Consider the following 16290-nt stretch of genomic DNA (forward strand, 5'->3'; position numbering starts at 1 on the left):
CATCCTCAGACCATTGGTTCAAGCTTAGAGGTTTTTAGACCTTCAAAGTTCTACCACTTCTGCTCATTAAAACGAGCAACAGCAGTTCTGGATTTGACTTGAAAGAAAGGCTCAGATTTTCTCACAGGTCAAATGTTTATTTTTTATTTTAACCTCCAAAAGGTATCTTTGTGCTTCGTTAACTGATTGGAACAGCAAGAAAAAGGAATATTAATTCAGCAGTTTTAGAAACAGAGTCCTGAAAGTCGCAAAGACTAATCTAGATTTGCATATTACTTCAGTCTATTCAATTAGAACTTCATGTTGGGAATGGCACAACATTACTACTACACTGCAAGCAAACCAGAGTAGCAATACTTTTTAATTTTGTTTTGTGTTAAGAGTTTATTTGTAATCCATGCCAGCAGAAAAATGTAGCCTATTGAATACTGTAGCTGTAAAATTTGAGGCAAGCCTCCTGTTACAAGTGTGACTTTGGCACCTACTGGCTCAATAACTCAAATACACTTTTAAACTTACCTGACTGGAGCAGCTGTAGATGAAGTAGCAAAAAGATCAACTGGAGGAGATGTATCAACAGTTTTTGCTGGAGTAGAACTAGGAGATGTAACAGTTGTGGCTGGAGAAGACTGGAGAAATATTTTAAATACAAATTCAATATACCAGCATTTCTCCAAAAACAATTCACGCACAGATTCATATACTTAAAAAACCCAATTCTGACATCAGGTCTTTTTATTGTGAGCTATCCTCTCATTTGAAAGAATTTAAGGAAGACTGGGCTAAGTTTTTCAGATGGTAGTGGAGTTAAGAAACTCCAAGGTGACTCCAAAGAAGGAAAAAAGTTTCTACAGGGTTTACTTCTGCCTCTGTCGGACCCTTCATTTTGTCTATAGAATGAAATAGCTGTTTGTCCACAACAGCACCTTGGTACTTTAACCACAGAAATGGTGGTAGAAGAGAAATGGCTAGAGACAAGTTAAAAGGTCGTTCGTAAACTTTCAGAAAAGAGTTTAAAGAGTCATCAACAACACTGAAGGTTAAGTCCTTAGGGAGATACAAAAGACAACTCAGCCTATGACTTTGCTTCATCAGCTTCTCCAGTTCTGGATAAAGATACTATACGTATGGCAAGGACAGACACTTGGGAAAGTATATTGCAGCTCTTCAGTGAACTTGAAGCCTCAAGTTACCTTGAAAGGTGTCAATTTAATTCTAAAAGATACTACAAGCTTTGTTACAACATCTCACATGCTAGAGAGATACTTTTCCTAACAACTGAAAACAAGTCCTAATTTTAGTTTGCCATTCTGACCACTTCCAAGAAGCAAAAACAAAGGCAAATTTGAAGAGATTTTCCTGAGTTCTACTACCACCATCCTATCATTACAACTCTAGCAGTAGATATAAGCTTTCTAGACTCTCCTCAAAGCATTACTAAGGTTTGAAACTAGAGTGGTCCCAATCCCTCTTTTGCATTAAGGAAGAGAGTGTTAAAGTTGTAAGAACACTTTCTAAGCCATCACGTAGTTCTCACCAGCTGGTATATTAAAGAGGAGAGTGGGTGGTTTTTTGTTGGTTTTATTCGGTATTGTGGTGGGTTTTTTTGTAAATGGCTTTTCAGAAGTATAAGAGCTTTCACTAGAATCAACCACTGAACTGCCTCTCTCAGATTTAGATTTCATTGCGTTTTTCCCGTGCAACACCCATCATTAGACACAGAGCTACGGCACCTGGCAACGCTCCAGGGATACCAGGAGCTACTAACACCATAAAGCTCATTACTTTATCTGACACTCAAACCAAGACAGTTTCACTAGCAACTCTTGCTTTACATTAACGTCAGCAGTCTCACTAATAAAGGTCCTTTCTGAAACTAGATATATTAGATGAAAGTTCTCCTCCTGGCTTTTCACATGAACATGGTTTTAAAAGAGTCAGAACAACCTCCTGAAAAGCTGCAAATGGAGCGAAGGATTTGGAAGAGAAATACTATGGAGTAAATTTCTCTCTGACGTGAGGATTAAGGGGGAGAGGAAGGAAAAAAAAAAGTTGAGATGAAAATTTGCGTATATTTTAAGCTCTCAAAAATACTGGCAAAGTTCCTTAGCATCCTTCACTGGTAAAAGCACTGCAGCCTTTCAGATCAGTGATACGCTCTTATGGGGCCATTATTTACAAAGGCATTAAAGGATGTAATTTTGTCAATTAGGTAGATGACAAAGTCTAAAAAGCAGATTAGGACATGGACATCATCATTAACCCTTATGATGTTCTAAAGCATACCACCTGAACAAGAATTAATTAGTACAGCAACTGGCAGTATTTACCTTGCTCAGAGGAGAAGGAGCCCCAGATCTAGGAAAAAAAAAAATGGAGGGGGGAGGTTTTCAGTTAAGTACAGTTTTGGAAACTATGTTTCTGGTCATCAAAACCACCACAAAAAGACAAAAAATAATCATGAAATCTTTCTGAAGATCTCTACAATTGCAGGCCCTCTCCATTTTTCAAAAGTCCATGTGCTACTTTAGACAAGAAATGCAAATTTTACTTCAAATCTTAAACAAATCTTTTAAGCTAACTGATACCACAGGATTACTCTGCCTTTTAAATAAGCTCTACTAAATGGAGAAAGGCAGAGATGCATGCAAATGTCTTGCTTTAGGGCCTACAGGAGCCAGCAGAAAAGAGATCCTGGGGCAAGATGTCACCATAGTATAAAACCATGCAACAGCAGCAGAAAAACACCAATACTGATGCAGTCATCTAACATAAGTCAAGTCTTCTGAGGATGTGTCAGCAAGTTTTCAAAGTCTACTGTTCTTTTAAAGAAAGTCAAAGTTACTTGAAAAAAAACACTATTTAAAAGTATGAAAACAGTGAGTTGGAAAGTTCAAGCTGAAAGTTCTCCCACATGCACAAAAATCCCACTAACAATAACTGACAGAGCTTCAATAGTAAGTTCAAATGTACGACAGTGCGTTTGTTTGATTTCATTATTAGGAAGGATCAAAATACTGCAACATATTTTTAGAGCTGCTTTGATCTAAAAGATGAAAGGAGGAGTTAGAGATAAAACTGCACTAGCGTTGAACTATCATCCATCCTGTAAGTTACTTTAGTTGAGTAAGTCCTAGGAACCGCAGAACTCATTAGATGACAAAAAAAATTAGAAATGACAAAAAATAACTTAATGACTACATACAAAAGCAAGGTAAGATCAATTTAAAGAAAATATCTATTTCTATTAAGTTTTCAAGCCATCTTAAAAAAGCCACATGCCTGCATGCAAGTGATATGTAAACATATGTACTTACCCTTCGCTAAATTGCAAGGAAAGCAAGAGTAAAAGAGAAAACACAGGTTTAGCTTAATCCTTCCTAGACTTAACCGTGACAAGTATCTAGTAAGAAGATGCGAAACCATTAGAAAACAAACAGATTTTGATGATAAAACCCTCAGCAGCAGGCAAAACTCCAATTTCTTCTAAGAGTTTTCCTGAGGTAATTTTACTTCTTTTTGGAAAGTGTCTTACTTGTTCTGCGTGTTTCTCCCCCCACACCAGCAATTAAAAAAATTTAAAAAAAGGTTGCCATTAAGAGGACTTTGTAAAGGAAAGAAAAAGGTTAATCTTACTTATTTTCTAGAGAAGTAACAAGAGGAGATTGGGGGAAGCAAACATCAACTAATCTCATGTTGTCACTACTATGCCCAAATACATTGTACAACATATGTACCTACTTGTTGCCAGGTTTTTTTCCTTCCAGTGAGTTTAGATGTTGCTCAAGGGTCTCCATGAGACTGCTAGGAGCCTTGAAAGCAAAGAGAAAGATACACACCTAAAGGTACTGCATTAACCTAAACATACTTTGACATCCAGCACCAGCTTCCCTGAAATTCACCATGTTCATGCTCACGCTGTTGTTTTATTTACACCACTGTAGAAATAGTGGATTTTCATGCTAGAAGTATTCAGGTAAAGACTGTTTTTAGAAAGATAATACTGTTTCCAAAATTTGCAGAGAGAAAACATTTACCTCCATTACACAGTGCCTGAAATTTAAATCTAGGATTTACTGCTCATCGTGCTTTAAATCATGTGTGCTAAACATTGACAACAGCACAGGCACCCACAGCGTTAATTTTAAGAGTAATATATTCAAGGTCACACTTTCAGTTTAGCTTTCAGTCACATCCTCAACACCTCCTTCATGACCAGAGGGTTAGACAGGATTTGCAGCCTAAACAAAACTAAAAGTCCTTTTCAATGTCCCCAGAAGCAGCTACCTTTGGTTCGAGACTCCCACCATCACAAAACCTTACAGTTGTTTCTTCTCAAAATGGTAGCCTGACACAGGTTATTGTGCAGCTAGCTCAAAATGCAGAAAGATTACTATTTTGAACATTTATAAAAAACTAAGCTTTTTCAAGCCTCCCTGGTCTTAGGTTTTATTTTAAGCAACCTCTTTGTGGTCAGCCAACACCCTCAGGCATGCACTTGCTGTTACAATGGCAGATAGAAAAAGTAGCCATAAATGCACACTAGGCTTAGCTACTCCAGTATAAAAATAGGGTCTGGGTAAGTAGACTCCTACGAGATCAACAAGCAGGGAGGAAACTCTTGAGAGATACAGTAGCATATAATAGTCAAATATTTCATCAGGGTTACGAGTTCATCAGCGGTACAGTCTCTAAACAAGGAATTCTCTTTATCAGTCTCTTTGAGATCAACCACAATTCCTGACAGCAATAGCTATGGTGTTTTTCATAAAGCATCTTTAATTTCAGGGCAGACATATTCATCAAACAAGTCAGATTGCAATGCTTGAAAACAGACTATTCACTGCTCTTATACTGAAAAGCCAGCTGGCTGGATGAATCAGATATTTCAGGATGCTTATTACCTGCTAGTACCAATGCACAGTTAAGTGTACTTGCAGTATATGCATATTAATTTTGGCACTAAAGCCAATAACTTAACACATGCAGAAATTTAAAATGCTCACAATAATCTTAAATGACATATTGAGTTGAAATATTTCCCACGTACATGTGCAATGCAGAAACATGTTGACCTTGCTGTTTTTATGTGTGTATTTATTAATTTTAAATTCATTTGATCATAATAAACAATTGGTTAAACATAACTGACTTAGTTATAAGAATTCTCCAGAAGGAAGAAAAAGAAGAACAAACGTAAAACAAACTAAAAAAATCCAGAGAGATTCAGATTTTACATATTCAAAAAGGCTGCAGTGTAAGATACAATTTGTGCTACTCAAACATGTAAGGATAATCTATGTTTCAAAAAAAAAAAAAAAGTCTATGACTTCCTGTAACCAGTTACCTCTAGAAACTTTAAATAGCTTTCCAATATATTATTCCGAGGCTTCTTAAAAGCCAACAAGGTAATACAAAACTTATCTATCAAACAGAGAGGGGAAGCTTCAGAAAATTTCTACCCAGAGGCAACAATTAGGGAAGTAAATACTATCCGGCATCCAATTTGCATAACTGAGCATTGCTTAATTTCTTCTAGATACTGCTTCAACATCTATTAGTCAGTAGTATGCTAGAACCTTAGATATGGGTTCCTCAATAGCTACTAGGGGCAAAACTCTCACACTTTTGGAATTGCTACTAAACAAAAATGAGACAAGATCTTTTACTGCCAAGATTCCTCCTCAGCCTCCAAAACTTTGCAGCCAAACTATAAAGTTCAAAAATGACAATTGTCAACTTGAATTACGCTACTGTGACCACTTGTTTGCATTTACAGAGTATGTACACATACTGAGCGTCAACACAACTAACTTCTTGCAGAATACTATTGACTACTGCCATGGCTTGCTGTAAGAATTTAGTATACCTAAGTTGCTATTACATACAAATTACGTATTAGTTATTAACTGAAATTCAGTTTTATTATTCACCTTTTATGTATTTATCACCGAAATACACTTCCTAGCTCTTAGACACGAGCTACAGCATGTTGCAGATTAGCCTCAACAAGCGAGAGTCCCAAGAAGCCTTTGGGAGAATACAGCTATGAGGGACCACTTGAGAAGACTGCTAGAGTGGTCAGGCAGTTGGATCACTGTAGATCCCTACCTTCCAAAAGAACTATTCTGTTTTCAAGTGTTGGTTCTCGGGGTGAAAGGGACCATCCGGTAGCAGTAACTAAGGTGCTGCTGAACAAGTGCGGCACTGACTGACAGTGCAAAGCAGGCTGGTGCAAGCAGAAGCAGATAGAAGTGCCATAGAAATTTATAAAGCATATTTCACAAACTGAGATTAAGGAGAATTCTTCTGATTTTAAGGACTGGACTGTGTTAAAAAAGAGCCCCTGCGGTAAAGAGTTAGGTGAACATACTAAATCAGCTATTTCAGAATTTGGTCTGGTATTCCACACGCTGCTTTCCTCTGCTGAAAGAGTGGCCAGACTTTATAGCCTCATAGTATATGAAATCTATAAAGATTAAAACTCTCCACCCTCTCATAATGTCTTACTTTCAGAATTTTTAAGTGCCTTTTTAACCAAGAGAACCACTATTCTGATACTGACTTAAACCATGCTTTCAACTACATTAACAAAACTATACAAACACTTGGGGTTTACAACCGTCAAGCAGTTAGGGCTGCTCTTAAGTTCCAATTTTATTGGCATCAAAACTGCCACAGGTGAATTCTTCAGTATGGACCTCTTCCTCTAAGTAAATATCGTTTTAACATTAAACACAAAGCCAGGCACCCAAGTCACATTGCAAGTGATACTGAAAATGGACCAGCAGCTCCAGCATGTCAGGTGCTATGACTGCCTACCAACATTCATATTCCTGGTGTGCTTCCTAATTACATAACTTTTAGTTATTACACAGATCCAAAAGCAATACAAGAGAAGCTTACCTGTGTAAGATCAGGGATATCACCTTTGTCAATTCCAACTTGCTGTGGATATAAAAGAGTAAAGGTAAAATTTAAGTGCATTATTCCACTGCAGCAGGTGTTAATTTTGAGTAGAGCTGCTCTTCAAGCTATAACACACTGTCTTTAGAAAAGCACTACAAATTTAGAAAGCAATGTTCATCTTCTCAGTAGCTACCTTCAACAACCTGCCCCAGTCTTTTTTCCCCAAAATTAAATATCCATTTAAAATAAAATTACTAAAAAATGGAGCTCTATTTCACACAGGTTGAGTTCATACTCCATACTGTAATACCCTGTTGTCTCAAAGGACAGCAGTAGTGAACTGCTAAACACAGACTATCCAGATACCGGCCTATCCTAATGAAGTTCTCTGAAATTCAGCCAGTGAGAAAAATCTAGAAGACACCACTTCAAAAAAATGCTAAAGCTCAAGTCACCTGTTTGTTCTGCCATTCTCTGCTAGCATTTCAAATAAAACAAGTTAGGGTCTAAGTCAGCAAACCTTCTATTAATTGCCCTGTTTCTTCACCACGGTTCTTCAGAGTGACTGTTGGTTTGGCTTTTGCAGAACAGCAAGCTCCACTGCACATAGTAATCCTGACATACAATCACTATAACCCCTGTCCAGCAAAGCTGACCTATGTCTCTAAAGTACTTTACTCCCTCAAATTCAATATTCATATCTGACAGTGCAAGTCACTAGGGAGTCTATCAGGCCTTCGGAGATAAGTAAATTAGCAAAGAAACAAACTTTTTATTCAGCTCATTACTGCTGTCCATTATGATGAAGTATGAAACGTGGAAAACGTGCATCCTCTGCCAAAGAGCCAACTACTACAAATGAGAACCCAGCAAAGGAGTTAATTAACCATGTAATATTCCTATTATCCACATAAGAGGATGATAACAAGGAACAAAACCAGAAAATCTCACATTCCAGTTAATTTGATGTTGGCTGCAGAGACTAAAAAACCAGATATACACAAAATAATTATGCTTTTATTACTAATTGCTGTATCTTCCTCTAATGTTCAACCTGTCCTAGAAGTATGCATTTATTACAGCATTTCTCAGAAATACTGGTACGTTTGAAGTCATGTCACCTCTTAAGTCAATCAGGAAAGTTGAGGCTGGCTGCACCACAGAGACATATGGATGTCCTAAGCAGGACTTAACTACTTCAAGAAGAGCTGAACAAGCAGATCCAAGGACTTTTATATATTTTACACATTGAAGCAGATGCTTAACAAGTGTAATCAATATTTTATCTTGGTGCTAAAAAATTCACAAAATTTTTAAGTGCCAGACTAGAGAAGATGGGAAGTGACTTACCTCTGCAACTTTAAGAAACTCTGATACTCTGGTCATTCGAGTTAGAAATCGTTTGTAGATTTCAAGAGCATCTTTACATTGTCCCTTTTTCATTTCAAAAAATTTCTCTAAAGAAATAATTTGGCAAATTTCAGTTAAGAAGTCCTACCTTAAGTCGGCATTAATCAGCAACTCTAATTCTCAGAAAAATCACGTTTCAAGAATATGGCACTACATCAACATTTTTCTACTTGGACACTAATCTAGTGGCATTCCTAGTCCTTAGCAGAATTGAGAAGCTGGGCTTGCTGAGCTGCTAAAGAATTGTACAGACCATAATGTTGCACCCAAACCAGCCACAGTGTCGCATGTGATATAAACCATTTATCTGAAGATTAAAAAGCAGGAGATGTAGCTACCAAACTTAAAGCTCAAAGTAACTAAGGATACTTAAACATATATTAATATATGTCCTCTTCCACATTACCTTCACTCCAAAGAACAGTACCTTTCTCATTTAAGTAGCTCTCTAAAGTTCATTTATGTCCATTATTAAACACAGTTGCCACATATTTCAACCTGAACTTACACTTTAGGTAGCAGTAGACAGTGAAATTGTCCACTTGTCTAATTGAATTTTTATGTCCAACACATTTGTATCTGCTCCATAAGCTTCCCATGCCTACAGTTTCAGTCTAAACACATGGGATTTACTTTTATGAAACCACTAGAAAGAATTGAAACATGGATAAAAAAGATATTGAGCTTTGCAACTCAGGAACATCTTTTTGCCTGTAGAGTCTCTGTAACATTCATATAATGCCTGTTTCTTCCTGTTCTGATTGCAGACAGTTTTAGGTCAGCTATGTCGGCCAAGCAACCTGATTTTTTAGCTGTCTTTATAGACCAGCTGCAGTGCTCACAAATTTTAACAGCTGAAGCTCATTTTCTACACGGTCAGTTATGTTTCCTGCAGTTTACAACTACCCCCGGTTTTAGACATCATAAGGAAGCCTTCTACAGGGACAGCTCAAAGTGTGTCATTTTGATGATCACACCAGACTGCCTGAGCTTCAGAACATGCTCACAGCCTCCTTTAGACTTTGTAGGTTGATGGTAGGTAGGGTTCTGGAGGAGTTCCAGTTTTGGCAGTCATGCTTTTAGACAGATAAGGAATGTTATTAAGGAGTATATTACTTCATATAAGGCTACCACATAGCATTACCACTCTCTACAACTACCTGAAAGGAGGTTGTAGCCAGGTGGGGGTAACCAGCAACAGTCAAGAGAACGTGGTCTTAAGCTGCACCAGGGGAAGTTTAGGTTGGACATTAGGAACAGGCTGCCCAGGGAGGTGGTGGAGTCACCATCCATGGAGGTGTTTAAGGAAAGACTGGACACGGCACACAGTGCCATGGTCTGGTTGACGTGGTGGTGTTCAGTCACAGGTTGGACTCGATCTCAGAGGTCTTTTCAAATCTAATTGATTCTGTGATATATAACAGAGGAATGCTGGCATCTTAAAAATGCAAAGGTTGCTAACTGTGCAGGACATATTATGTATGCTCACACAGCACTGTACATTTATTTAAGCACAGAGATGGTCACTGTCTTTAAGTGTACCTATGTACAATTTTAAATGCATGTGACAACCCAGCCTCAGACAAACACTAATGTTAAGAGGTTACAGCTTAAAACTGTCTCTCAGTTCAGAACAGAACAGTCATGCAAAATGTAGTCTTAATGAAATCTAAGTAAAAAAACCTGAAGCAGATATGAAACTAGTCATTCACTCACTTGTGGTATGTGAGATAAAGACTCAAAGTTACTTACCTAGTAAGTTAATAACCCCATCATTGTAGCAAGCAAAAAGTTTGATGAGATCTTTAAATAGAAGCATGAATGCAGCATTTATGACACCATTTGTCAGTTCATTTGGATGAACCTACAAATAAAATATCAGTTATTTACAACAGAAGTGCTGAATGCAATCAGAAGTTTTGGCTCACACCAGGTATTTGATACTTTTATTGACAGAATCAAGCACTGAAGCTTTCACACTAAGACACTGAAGTTTTGGTTAGTAGAACAAGGATTGCTTTCTTCACCACTCCAAAACAATCCACTACAGCAGAGGAGTATCCACTTCAACAGTAAACATCTCAGTCTTGACTCCTTCGCCTATCCCAAATACGAGGAAGGCAGAGATGCTATTAACAAAGTTTTAATGAAATGGGACAAAAGTTGTCAGTTTACAGCAGAACTTAAGAAAATCTCAACAGTTTACAAGATAACACAGTTTTGTTAATGATGTCAAGACCTTTTCAGCTCTCACATGAACTTGGGAAAAAAAAAATAAGTGTTCATTTATCAAAAGATATTTCTTTCCTTAGAACTATCTCCTCTTCTGAGAGCACTATCACAATTCCTATGCCATTTAAGGAATGCAAAATACATTAGCAAGACTTGTATTTCTAAGGCTTTCCTCTGAGAGCTGTAGTAGGTCCTGCCTTCCACCTCAAAGTGTATTCTTCTGCCCACCAAGAACAGAAGAACTTCATGATCGATTCCTTCAAAGACCTCTTCGAAATGTTACACTGCACCTCCTATAACAATTGACTCCTGCTTTTATCCTGAGGTCAAATAAACAATCCCACTAACACTCATGACACTATAAATATATTGTACATACTTGTTTCTATTAACAGTCTAGACTAACCCTTAGACAATGTAGTTTACAGATGAAAACCAGATGAAGATTTTGAGGAAGCCAAACAATGTACATGTGGTATTCTAAGGGGCTTTTCCCTCTTCCCCAAAAGAAGTTGGTTGCCAAGAGACAGAAAAAAGACTGTTCAATCTCCTTATTTTGTCCATTTCTTCCCCTCACTGATACAGAAGATGAAACTCCAATTTCCCTCTCTACAAAACCAAAAGTGCAATCTACACATTTCATACATAGAGGAAAGGGCCATCCTTCACCACACTGCCTCATCTGGGACACTGAAAAGGGGATTTTTTGGCCCAAATGATGGAATGATCAATAAAGCATTGCCTACAAGGTGAAATGTGTTCACTACAATGCAGCAGCTATAAGTTGTTGCCCAGCATTAATGCTACTTCAGCTTCAATACATACATCAAATTCAAGCAGTGCATCAATTTGTTCCTGTAATATTGGCATACTCTTCAGCAGCTTTTCAGGAGCCATTGTTCTCATTACACCTTCAGCTCTGCAAGAAGGAATACAGATTAGAAGGCACAGCATTTCCCCTGGCCCTTCCCCTACACTGATCTGTTGTCTAAATTTACACTTAAAGCAGATATAACTCATTATAAGCCATTTCAAAAGCACTGTTTGATTCTCCTGATTCTCACATTATCATGAGAGCTGGCATGAAAAATTCTTCATCCAGCCACCCTGCCTGACAGCAGGTGAGGAAAGGCTTTGTGTTAAGAGTGATAAATGCAAGAGATTGATCTCTTTATGGAAAGACAACACTGAGAGTTTAAATTACTTGACTGCTTCACAAGTACTTAGAGAATTGATAAACTTTATGTCTGAAGTTTGTTATGAATAACTAATGACAATTCAGTGCTGATGTGTCCACAGATGTATAGCATTTCTTAACAATAACTAATGACAATTCAGTGCTGATGTGTCCACAGATGTATAGCATTTCTTAACTGTTGCCCCTAGTCTTTAAGCAGTCTTCAAGCATATTAATTTTTATCTATGATTATTACCTGCACAACTACCATTATGTATTGCCCTGTTCTGGCTGCAGACAGGTATCTCCTCTCTGGAAATGCATCCCACTATTCTTTTACTTATGCTATGCCATACTCTGAGCAGCAGAAATAACATGCATAGAAAACCTTTCCAGGAACATGCAGCAAGGCAGGATTCCCAGCAACCCAAAGTTAAGTTTATTTAACATCAAGTGTTTGAGAGAGAACTCTTCTGGTCTCCACTAAGGGAATGGCATCTAGCTACACAGCAAAGCTGTCATAGTAGGCCCTACACCTTCTGGCTGTTTGAGAAGCAGGAGAGAACAGAATGGTAGTGATGCCAGCACTAACAGGTCAGAATCCCACATTGCAGAATACACTAGAACTGGCTCAAGGGTCCTGTATGCAACTCTGATTAGCAGGAGCATCTTTAGCGTGCAGTCAATTAAGCTGCACCTTCAGTGGGTGTTAAGCTGTTTGCCTGTGCTTCAAGAGAGAATCTAGAGTCTCAGTTAGAGGACTCAGAGACCACAAAAATGTTCTCATAAATACCAACATACTATTCTAGGCTGGGTTAACTTTTTTTTTTTTTTTTACACAGTTCTTGTGGGAAATAAAAACAGCAGTTTACAACCATATTCTGTTCAGTTTATGACTTTGCTCTGTTGCCTGCTAGGAACTTCAGGTGTTCACTTCAGGTTTTGTTTGTAATTAGCCATATTTCTTAGGGAAAGTATCTGGAGAATAATGAAACATCCTAATTATGGTTTCAGAGCGTTTCCTTCTCTAAATCATAAACACAGTCTTGCTGGCAGCACAATTTAATAAGAGTCAGATTTAACATCCTCAGTTCTGCAAGGCACCTTACTTTAGTTCTCAGAATTTGCCTCACTACCCAGTCTTTCATCTTTTAGCAATTTTTAAACCATTACAAATACTTTAAAAGTAAACTGTTTTGGTGTTTTATTGTACCTACACAAAGAACATAAGAACAAAGTCACTGAGAAACTAAAATTGAGCAAATTGTCACAAACAAGATTTTCATGGCAACCCATGTAAATTTATGTATCTAAACTTTGCTTACCCTTTCTTCACTCTTGCAAAGTCAAATGCCATTTGTCTGTAGGAAAATGCTTTTTCATTCAAGTATCTACTATAACGCCTTATAAAGGTGGACATGTCATAACCTGTAAAAAATAGTTACACACACTTTTTATTTAATTTTCATGCTTGTTTGGGTATTCTTTAGTAAACAATAATATACAGTCAATAGACCCTAAGATTATATGACTTCTGTTGCACTGTACAACTCCACATACAGAACAGTCATCACAAGACATCTTCTAGCTGCTGAAGAAAAAATCAGTAGTGATGAACCGAAACAATCTCCCACTGTCCTATGCTGCCAACAGATTCATCCAATGCACCACTGTGGCTTTGTTCCTGGGGAAACCTGCTAATGGCACCTGCATACTTAGGAGGTAACACTACTTGAGGGCAAACGCTACCCTTCCAATAACAGAGAAAAATATCAAGATAGCAAAAAAGTTTTTGTTTAACTGGTACATGACTTCCAGGATAAAGATCAATTTCAACCCAAACACTCCTGATATTTTAGTCCTGATATGTTAGTCATTCCAGCTCTTAGACAGACCTTCAAAATCCCCCTGAGCAGGTTTATCAGAACAAAGAAACTGTGATGGCATCCATAGCGATTAGTCCCTTCCTTGAAGTGTTATACTAGAGATCCTCAAGGCACATAATACTGTACAAGCAGCCTCAAACTTCAATGACCTCCATGCCTATGACATCTGAGCAGTTAGTATTACAGTCTATCCTTTAAAGTTTCTTCCTCTAAGCTACAGAAACACATGCAGAAGCCAACCCATCTTTCTCTTCAGTGCAGGTCCCTTTTTGCTACCTTTGTAAAAATTCACACCCCTCAACTTAGACAGTGACTGTATTTTTCCTCAATATCACTCATCATTAAGTATCTCTGCCATCAAGCATAACACTACCAAATCTGATGCCTCATTATCTGTGACATGCTGTTGCATTACCTATGAAATGGCAATTCAAGTTTAAAGAAAGTTGTGAAGAACACAAATGCATGCACTTAGCAGAATTCATGGTTGCCAAATGCCAGTGTCTTTGAACATGCTACGTATGTTTTGCTTTGACAAACACACTTTTAGTATTTGTTTAGTTTTGTTCCTGCCCTGTGTTACCACATCTAAAAGATGCTGAAGTTTTTTAGGTGTCATGCGTCTACATCGAGAGTATTGTGGTATTGCTTCGATTTTGCCCATTATTGCAGCATTCCTGTGCTCTGCATACAATCTACAAATACTGTCTGACAGCTGAAGAATTATGCTTTCTCTCTTCTCTAGTAGAGCTACCATGGAACAAGCTTTTCCTCTTAAGTGAGGGCACAGGAAAATTCACCAATAATTCCAGAGTAAAAAGCAGAAAAGCAGACCTTGTAAGGTTTAGAGATTTTAAGGACTTGCCCTTAATTTCTGCCTAGACCATTCTAAATTCATTACTCAAATCAAATCAAAACCAACCAATTCTTTTGGTGCAAACAGCTCCCCTCCTTAAATAGTTATATACAATGTCTATTAGTAAGAATCAGATTTAACAACCCCAGTGTTAAATGCAGTCCAGTGTCCCCAGATAACCAAATTACCATTTAAGACTGAGTAAAAACCAAAAAACTAAATGGAATGTTATTAATTTCAACTTTAATACCCATAACAGTAAAGGAGATAGCTGACCCAGCCCGGATTTCAACTAGCACTTAAGGGATTTGTACAGTTTCACCTTTCGAATAAAAATATTTCAGGAGATGAGAAATATTATTCTGAAGTTGTTTAGCTGCTCACTTGAACTCCTGTATTTATCAAGTACTTATAAAAAGGCTTCAGTAGCACATTTTAAATGATTTACATCTATTGAATGAAGAAGTTAATTAACAACAGTATCTTATTTCAAAATCTTGTTAAGATTATAGACATAAGTAGGCTTACCATGAGATCCACTTTTGTCCAGAAAATTGCTGAGATTGAACAATGTGTTTCTAGATGCCAGGTACTGAATAAATCTCTGCAACACAAAGTTATTTTTCTTATCACAAGCTGTATCTGAAAGCTTTGTACCTCCTAGCAGGAAGATTAACAGTCTACTTCCAGCATACATCATGAAACCCCAGATTTTTGTCTTAGCCTCCAATACCTTCCTCAAAACTTCTTCCATACATTCAGATTAACTACTTTTAGTCAGTATCTCATGTAAATATTCTACCGTATATATAAAAAATAGATTCTGTGAAAAATACAAACCAGATTGTCAAAAGAGCAATAGAAATGGTCAGTTCTCAAAGAGATTTGAGAGAGCACAAGATTTGTCTGCTTACAAAGCAGAATATCCAGACTAGTCCCAGACTTTCAATTCAGCAACCTTCAGTTTCAGCCAAGCTGAGAGCCTGTTTTAATGACAGGCAAGGCCCCACATCAAGTACAGGGACCAACAGCCTGAAACAGTTAGAGAAATCAGATGAAAATACTGGCCAAAACTTGGAATGGAACAATTGGAGTAAAAATTTACACTGTGAGAAGTTCACTGCGTGAAAACACTTTATATACAGCTAGGGACGAACTGTTTCACAGCCATACTGAAGTTCTTCAAATAATGCTTTCTGGTTTTATGCAGACATACTTGCCTATACAGGTCAATGAAAAGCAAGGGAAAGGAAAACTCAATTGAAAAGTTGAATTTATAGCTTTAGAAAAGTTTTAATGCTCATACAGAGAGAGGACAGCAATTTGGATGGCAGTATACCCATTCCAGAACATCAACTTTGACCCTAGTAAAAACATCCCATGTACTGTTTAATCCTGTGTTTTCAGATAGCACATTAATTGTCAACATCCTGGAAAAGGCTGCATCTTGGTCTTATGTTATGGTCTTATAAATGAAGAGATATGAAGAGATAATTGGCATGCCTCCAACTATGTTGTTAAAGGCAAATTTTCTTTTCAAGAATCATTCTTGCCCTTTGTTCTCAGGTCAGAAGAGATGCCTTTACACTACTAACATTTTTGGCTTGGAATCTGCTCAATGTCAATGGGGTCTTGAAAGAGCTGTTACCTCATTTCCATGAACCATTAGATGATGTGTGGTAACTAAGGCTTTGAATACGACCACCCAGCTACTATTCGTTGCTCGCTCAAAAAGCGTATCAGCCATCTGAGGAATATTGACGTTTGTTTCATTAGTTGCTTGGATCAAGTCTGTAGGAGAGAGAAAAGGAAGGTATTAG

The 16290-nt window shown here is 37.6% G+C and overlaps 1 protein-coding gene across 5 annotated transcripts in view; it reads right to left on the reverse strand.

The window, feature by feature from the left end:
* SNAP91 (synaptosome associated protein 91) overlaps positions 1-16290 on the reverse strand; it is a 70890-nt gene that overhangs the window by 35047 nt on the left and 19553 nt on the right. For all 5 annotated transcript variants that reach the window (XM_027906974.1, XM_027906972.1, XM_027906973.1 and 2 more), the window contains exons 3-13: positions 16119-16261; positions 14999-15074; positions 13054-13156; positions 11377-11470; positions 10072-10183; positions 8260-8366; positions 6907-6948; positions 3742-3812; positions 3318-3323; positions 2331-2358; positions 520-629 (exon numbers count right to left, since the gene is read on the reverse strand). In XM_027906974.1, the coding sequence (XP_027762775.1) occupies positions 520-629; positions 2331-2358; positions 3318-3323; positions 3742-3812; positions 6907-6948; positions 8260-8366; positions 10072-10183; positions 11377-11470; positions 13054-13156; positions 14999-15074; positions 16119-16261 (892 nt within the window). The remainder of the gene's footprint in view (positions 1-519; positions 630-2330; positions 2359-3317; positions 3324-3741; positions 3813-6906; positions 6949-8259; positions 8367-10071; positions 10184-11376; positions 11471-13053; positions 13157-14998; positions 15075-16118; positions 16262-16290) is intronic.

The sequence above is a fragment of the Empidonax traillii genome, unplaced genomic scaffold (assembly GCF_003031625.1).
Source record: "Empidonax traillii isolate 1590-97213 ecotype Southwest subspecies unplaced genomic scaffold, ASM303162v1 scaffold1381:size118516, whole genome shotgun sequence".
NCBI lineage: Eukaryota > Metazoa > Chordata > Aves > Passeriformes > Tyrannidae > Empidonax > Empidonax traillii.